Source organism: Saimiri boliviensis, chromosome 14 (genome assembly GCF_048565385.1).
Source record: "Saimiri boliviensis isolate mSaiBol1 chromosome 14, mSaiBol1.pri, whole genome shotgun sequence".
NCBI classification, from domain to species: Eukaryota; Metazoa; Chordata; class Mammalia; order Primates; family Cebidae; genus Saimiri; species Saimiri boliviensis.
In genome coordinates, this window is record NC_133462.1 from 15,804,241 (window position 1) to 15,811,848 (window position 7,608).

The window sequence follows — 7,608 nt, forward strand, 5'->3', positions numbered from 1 at the left end:
CTCTACTAAAAATACAAAAATTAGCTGGGCATGGTGGCGCACGCCTGTAGTCCCAGCTACTAGGGAGGCTGAGGCAGGAGAATTGCTTGAACCCAGGAGGCAGAGGTTGCGGTGAGCCAAGATCGCGCCATTGCACTCCAGCCTGGGTAACAAGAGCGAAACCCCGTCTCAAAAAAAAAAAAAAAAGAAACAATGTATCTGCGAAATTATGGCAGAAAAAGAAAGCTATGCACAGTATACAAAGGGTTTAAAATTATTCATATGATGGAGGATAAGGGGAACTACTCAACATAGATACACATAGAAACATAGACAACCCCCACTTCCCCCCACACACAATGTCTAGGAGGTAAGAAGGATCAATTTTTTCATTTTTGTTTTTATTTTTGAGACAGGGTTTCATCATGTTGGCCAAGCTGATCTCGAACTCCTGACCTCAGGTGATCCACCCACCTTGGCCTCCCAAAGCGCTGGGATTACAGGCATGAGCCACTTGCCTGGCTTCGTTTTGTCTTTTGAGACAGGGTCTTACTCGGTCACCCAGGCTGGAGTGCAGTGGCACAATCACGGCTCACTGCAGCCTTGACCTCCAGGGCTCAAGAGATCCTCCTGTCTCATCCTCCTGAGTAGCTGGGACTACAGGCGGCCACCACTCTTGGCTAATTTTTTTAATTTTTTTGTAGAGAAGAAGGGAGTGGGGGAGGGTCTCACGATGTTGCCGAGGCTGGTCTCGAACTGTTGGCCTCAAGCTATCCTCCCGCCTCAGCCTCCCAAAGCGCTCGGATTGCAGACTGAGCCACTCCGTGCCCAGCCCCGGGACCGAGTCTTGCAAGTACAACTGCAATTCTGCGTGTTGTTTACGCCTGTGCTTGTACATCTGTGTCTGCGTTTCTGAGCTGGTGTGTTTGTGGCCCTGCGTGTATCTGTGGATGGTGTGTACGTGCATGCCTTATCTGTGTGCCTGTTTCTCGTGTTTGCTTCGTGCGGATGCGCCCATGTTCCCTCCGCGTTCGCGGGGGAGGCTCTCCATCCACCGACACAAAGTTTACTTTTCTCTGTCAGCGGAGGGAGTGGAATGGGACAAAGTCTGCAGAGGCCGGAAGCGGGTGGGTAGGGGAGCTCCTCATCCACAGCTTCCTAGGTGGCCATTCCCAGCCAAGGTCAGGTGCCCGCGCCACAGCCCCCGCGTCCCGCAGCCCCCGCGCCGGCAGAAGGAGAAACAGTACAGTCCCGGGCTGATGGCCCAACAAGGGGTGGGGAGCCTGGGTCGGGTCCAGCCACCTGGCACGTGGGGCCCCGCCAGGGTCAGCGAGCGGGAGCTGGCGCTGCTGGGTTTTGGAGTCGGGTCCGTTCCGACCGCAGCATTCCCACCCCCGCGTGAGTCACGGGGGCACCTCCCCACCCCAGCGCTTCCGGCCGGCCTCCCGGGCTCGGCTCGGAGCCAGAGCGGGGATCCCCCTTCCCAGGCCCCAACGGCCCACACCTTGAGTGAAGGGGACAGGAGGGACTGGGACCCCTTCCCCTCCAGAGGGCTGTTGCTTTACCCCAGGAGGACAGGAGCAGGCCGACTCCAGATGTGCTTTCCAGATGTTCCGACCATTCCCCCACAGCCCCTGCTCTCCTCCCCAGCTTTTCCAGAGAGAGGGAGGGATGGAAGGAGGGGCACACCCTGAGTCAGATAGAGGGACAGCCACACACAAACGGACAAAATTCCTTCACATAGCACCCCCCCAACACACACTCACAATGAATCACATTTAAACACACAGCGGCCCTTATTAGCACAGATTCACAGAAAACGCAGCACTTGATAAGTTAATGGCACAAGATACTCAAGGGCTGATGTCACAAAAACACAGTGATTCACACATATACACACAGGGGCTGACGCTGATGCACATTCATAAAGAGACACACGCAAACAAGCCAGCGTGGGACAGACACATGAACACACAATCGCATGTGTACACATTAATTACGAACACCTAGCAACATAATCTACATCTAGGCTGTTGCTGACACAGGGAAGCCTAAACACCCTTGTATAGTGAGAGACACACACCAAGCAACAGCATACCGGGAGTCAAGGTGGACAGATAGATACACACCAAGACACAATGAAGGGTCACGTTGACCTGCTCAGACACAGACACATCGATGCGAACCAACACACAGCCAAGCCTTCACCTGCGAGGTAAGATGAAGCTGGATGCACCCAGGTGGCTTCATGTTCACCAAGACACAGACTGATGCAAAAAACACAGTTGCAATGGGTGTGGTGGCTCACGCCTGTAATCCCAGCACTTTGGGAGGCCAGGATGGGTGGATCACAAGGTCAGGAGTTTGAAACTAGCCTGGCCGACATGGTGAAACCCCGTCTCTACTAAAAATATAAAAATTAGCCAGGTGTGGTGGCACACGCCTGTAATCGCAGCTACCTGGGAGGCTGAGGCAGGAGAATGGCCTGAACCTGGAAGGCGGAGGTTGCAGTGAGCCGAGATCGTGCCACTGCACTCCAGCCTGAGCCACAGAGCAAGAATCCACCCCCCACCCACCACCAAAAAAAAAGACATGCTATGAAGACCCAAATACACACTGGGACAGAATCCAAGCTGAAGGAAATTTAGTAGCACACACACACACACACACATACACACACACACACACACCGCACACATAGGACATCCACAGAAGTCCACCCTTGCCAAGGCACACCCTCACACAGAGGTTGTGTTTACGGATACACTAACACTCGGATCCAGAGCCACACGGATATCCAGTCCCCCACCACCGCACAGACAGGCACAGCCCCTCGCACCTGTGTAGCCCCCATTTCTCTCCCTCCCCTCCCCTTCTCAGGGGACCTGCCAGTCTGACTCATGCCCCAGCCCCATCCCTGGTCCCTGCTGGGCCACTCACTCGAGCCATGGGCCTGAGTCAGCCCTCTGGGGCCAGCACGCCCACCAGGTCTTCCTTGCAACTCAGGGTCCCAGGAATGTTGGGAATGTGAACCCCTCCCTCCACCTTGGAGACCCCCAGCCAGAAGGCCCCTCATTCCAGCGGAGAGAGGCAGCAGGTTGGGAGCACAGGAAGCTGATACCCTGCAGGCTGCAGACTCCTCCCTTTCCAGAGCCTCTGCCATCTGCTCCTGTCTTTCCTCCTTCAATAGGGAGAATCCCCAGCGTCCAGGGTTCCCCCAGTCATGCCTGTGAACATTGCGTAGCCGAGCTTGGTCCTGCCTCGTCTGTGTGGTGCAGAAAGGTATGGTCATCCTGAAGGAGAGGGTTTCTGTCACTCAGACTTCCCTATCCTGTCTTTTTTGTTTTGTTTTGAGGTGCATTCCTGCTCTGTCGCCCAGGCTGGAGTGCAGTGGCCCAATCTCAGCTCACTGCAACCTCTGCCTCCTGGGTTCAAGCAATTCTCCTGCCTCAGCCTCCCAAGGAGCTGGGACTACAGGTGCCCGTCGCCACGCCTGACTAATTTTTGTATTTTTGGTAAAGATGGTGTTTTGCCATGTTGGTCAGGCTGGTCTTGAACTCCTGGCCTCAAGTGATCCACCTGCCTCAGCCTCCCAAAGTGCTCGGATTATAGGTGTGAGCCACCACGCCCGGCCTCCCTGTCCTGTCTGCGTCCATCTTGGGTCACTATGACCTGTCACTTCCAGTGTATCTCATTCTGTCTCTCTCTGTCTCCCGTTTTCTCCCTGATCTCTCTTCCTTGGGTTCAGTCTCCCCAGGGGACCTGAGCTGGCCATCTTTGCTTTGACCCAGGCCAGGAGGGCTCATTAGGGCAGGAGGTGGGCCAGTTGTGGCGGGAGGTGGAGGAGAGGAGGGCATAGTTGATTCTGGTGCCCTGGTTGGATCAAGGGCTGACAAAGGGGCACCAGGCCCACACACACTCGGGTCATGGAACAGCTCAGAGGAAACCCAGGACAAAGAATTCTATTCAGAGAGAGGCTGGGGTGAATGGAGGGAGAGAGAAGCAGAGACACAAGACACAGACACACAAACACACACACACATACACACACACACACACACACACACACACAGAGAAAGAGAGAGACAGAAAGACACACAGACACCAAGAGACAGAAAAAGACAGAAAAAGGCATATGGAGAGAAACAAGATAGGTAGAGACAGAGAGGCAGACACAGACTCAGAGGGAGAAACAGAGACAGACAGTGAGGGGCACAAGGGCAGTCAAACACTCTTGGAGAGGCAGTGATGCTCCCTTGCTCCTGACTTCAGCCCTGCCCCGCCCTCTGTGTGAAGCTGACCCCATCCCTGGACTCACCTGGAACATGCAGGCTGCGCTGGGGGCCGTGACCCGGAGCTGTGGCCAGGGGGACAGCATCCTGCAGCCACAGTAGGTCCACAGGCTCTGGGGGTCCCTGGGCTTGGCAGCTCAGGTTGAAGGGGGTGTTGGCAGCCACAGTCCTGTCCTCAGGCTCCTCCAGGAAGTAAGGGAGGCCTAGGGGGGTGGGCAGTGGTAGAGGCTGGAGTCCCTCTGAGCCCCTCAGATGTCTGACCCACCACTAGGATGCTGTAAGCTTTGGGCAGCAAACCCACCCTGCAGGGTCATTGACCTGCCTGTATCTGATCCCCAAGGACACCTGAGCCTAACCCCAACACATGTGACCCCAATATCTGATTCCCTCCAGGTCAGATCGCCCCCAAGACAGCTGAGCTCCTCATGTCTCTCTTCCAGAATGTCTGACAGCTCATCCTCATCTCATTCTACCAATGAGGAAAATGAGGCCGCTGGGGTCGTGGGGAGAGGGGTCCATTGCATGCCTCTGATGCCTTAGCTGAAGCCCAGAATGGCCTCCTGTGACCTGATGCCCAGGACATCCAACTAACCCCAGGAAGTCTTTTCACCCAGAACATATAATCCCCCCAGCCTTGCTCCCATAATTTATCTGGACTCCCAGCTTCCTGACCCCCCAAAATTCTGACATTCCTAGGCCATATGTCACCTAGGGTCACCCTGAATCCTCCAGCACCTCTGATCCCCCAGGATTCCTGCTCCACAACCTATGGGCGCCATACATCCTCTGACCTCTCGGGACCCCTGACCGCAGAGCTCACCCTCCAGCCCTATGTAGCCAGGCTGGGACACGTAGGACTGATCTCTCAGAAACACCAAACACTGGTACTGTCCTGCATCTGAAAGCTGCAGGGACTCGATTCTGACGGGCAAGAGGAGAGACAGAAAGGTTTGGGTCAGAGCTGGACACTGGGAGGGGGTCTGTCAGAATGGAAAGAGGGGTCCAGCCTGGAAGCTCATGAGGATGATGAAGTAGGTCCTATTATTATTATTATTTTTGAGACAGAGTTTAGCTCTTGTCGCCCAGGCTGGAGTGCAATGGCGAGATCTCGGCTCACTGCAGCCTCCGCCTCCCAGATTCAAGCGATTCTCTTGCCTCAGCCTCCCGAGTAGCTGGATTTGCAGGCCATGTACCACTACACTGGCTAATTTTGTATTTTTAGTAGAGACAGGGTTTCTCCTTGTTGGTCAGGCTGGTTTTGAACTCCTGACCTCAGGTGATCCTACCAAAGCGCTGGGATTACAGGTATGAACCTTTGCGCTGGCCATTAGGTCCTATTATTAACTCAATTTGCAGAAGAGGAAAGCGAAACCTTGAGGTTCCATCACATGCTGGAAACCACACAACTGACAAGAGGTCCAGCCGGGGTTCCCACCCAGGTGGGCTCTCTGCCCCTTGCACGATGGGGGTGAGGGTGGGACTCGGGGGCGGCCGCATACCTGAGCTGGCTGAACAATATCCAGTCATTCTCCTCCTCGTCACCCAGGGGCACCTGGGTCTGGGTGATGTCTGCGATCTCCAGGATCTGTCCGTCCTGAAGCCAGTGCACCTCAGGAGGCTCTCCCCGAACCCGAACTTGGAGCTGACACCGAAGGGTCCCTGTGAGTCCCCGGGCACCTGTGATATTCACTGGGTGGCCCACGAAGGGGCTTTCTTCAGCCTGTGTGCCTGCGGGGGAAATGGGAAGCGTTCGCTTAGGAACTTCCCGGCTCCTTCCGGCCTTCCGTTCGGGCCTTCAGTTCCACCCGGGCCCTGCCTGCCTGCCCACCGCCCGCCAGGACCCCGCCAGGCCCTCAGGCCACATAGTTGCAGAGTGACCTCAGAGGGGGGACGGAGGGCGGAGGCTCTGAGAGGAGGATGGGAGCTTTCCCAGGGGACTGGGGTCCAGAGTCCATCCCGTCGGGGAAGGAGGCTCGGGATCTGGCAGCCTCCCACGCCCCGGACTGCCTGCCCCTCCTTCCTCTCTTAGGGTCTCTAGAGACTTAGATTGCTTGGCGCTGGTGGATGGGGGGGGGGAGACATGGAGGCGGGGAGAGGGAGATTGGGGTGGAGAGGGAGGGAGAAGCCAGAGAAAGAAGGCACGGGAGACAGAGAGGAGCAGAGATTCAGAGAGAGACAGAGATACGGAGGAGTCAGGCCCAGAGAAAGTCAGGAGGCGAGATAGAGGAGCAGAGATACAGGGGGAGACAAAAAACGGTGAAGAAACGGCCCTCAAGAGAGAAGACAAGAGGGGGACAAACGGGGGAGACAGTCACAGAGGGAGGCTGAGAAGAGAGAGACTTAGGGAGCAGGCAGAGAGAAAGGCAGAGACTGTGAGAGACACAGAGGCCCAGAGAGAGCAGAGCTGGAGGCAGAGACAGAGAGACAAAGTGGGACACTCCCCCCCAGAGATGGAGCGGACTGGTGGGGCAGGGACAAGTTTGGGGGAGGGGGGTCAGAATTGGCAGGGACAAGCGTTTTCCCCCAGGGCTCCAGAGCCCTCCTCATCCCGACACCCGGCCCAACTTGGTGGCACTTTGAGAAGATTTCATCTTTCCCCGCACCCCGCAGCTCGGCTCCTCTCTCCTCGGCCCCCTTCTCAGGTCCAGCCTCCGCCCCTGCCCTGAGCTTCTCCTTGCCTGTCTGTCCTCCCGGCCCTTCTGTTCCTCTCTCAGTCTTTCGCTCCCTTTGCTGCTCTTAGTGAGTCTCTTGAGTCTGTGTCTCCCTCTCTTGAAGTCCCTTTTCTGTTGTCCCAAAGAAACTCCCTAAGCCAGCCCAGGCCCCCCCCAACACCTGCCACTGTCCCCCACCTCCTACCCCTGTCCCAGCCCCTCCGAGTGGGTCCCTCCCCCAAGGAGCCCCCCATCACTCACCCCTGGGGGCCGCGCACGCCCAGACGCACAGCACCAAGCACCAGGCCAGCGGGACCCTGTCCATCCTGGTGCACCGCCACGCCACGGGTGCCACACTTTCCTCAGAAGTTGCTGGGCTCCCTGCAGAGGAGGGGGCAGGGCCGGGCTGTCCCCAGCCCTCCCCCCAGCTCCGGGCTCCCCGGATTTGGCACTGCCTGCCTGGCACAGTGGCAGGGGGGCCCTCTCCCCCCCCACCCCGGCTCGGCTCACAGCCGCCTTCCCAGCACCCCTGCCTCCTTCTCTCACTCCTAGACTCAGGCAACCCTTTCTCCGCCCCTGGCTCCCCCTTTGCCTCCGCCCACCGGGGCCAGAGCCCAGGGGCCACCTGGACTGTCAGGGGTTAACTCAGAGAGGAACGGATCAGCCCTTTCTTAAAGGGGCCAGGA

The 7,608-nt window shown here is 57.1% G+C and overlaps 1 protein-coding gene across 2 annotated transcripts in view; it reads right to left on the reverse strand.

Annotated features, from left to right (window-relative positions):
- The window catches only part of AXL (AXL receptor tyrosine kinase), a 37,552-nt gene extending 30,214 nt beyond the window's left edge, over nucleotides 1–7,338 (reverse strand). For both annotated transcript variants that reach the window (XM_010331043.3, XM_010331042.3), the window contains exons 1-4: nucleotides 7,184–7,338; nucleotides 5,771–5,999; nucleotides 5,092–5,192; nucleotides 4,298–4,474 (exon numbers count right to left, since the gene is read on the reverse strand). In XM_010331043.3, the coding sequence (XP_010329345.1) occupies nucleotides 4,298–4,474; nucleotides 5,092–5,192; nucleotides 5,771–5,999; nucleotides 7,184–7,247 (571 nt within the window). In that variant the 5' untranslated portion in view covers nucleotides 7,248–7,338. The remainder of the gene's footprint in view (nucleotides 1–4,297; nucleotides 4,475–5,091; nucleotides 5,193–5,770; nucleotides 6,000–7,183) is intronic.
- Between the last annotated feature and the right edge of the window lie 270 nt (nucleotides 7,339–7,608).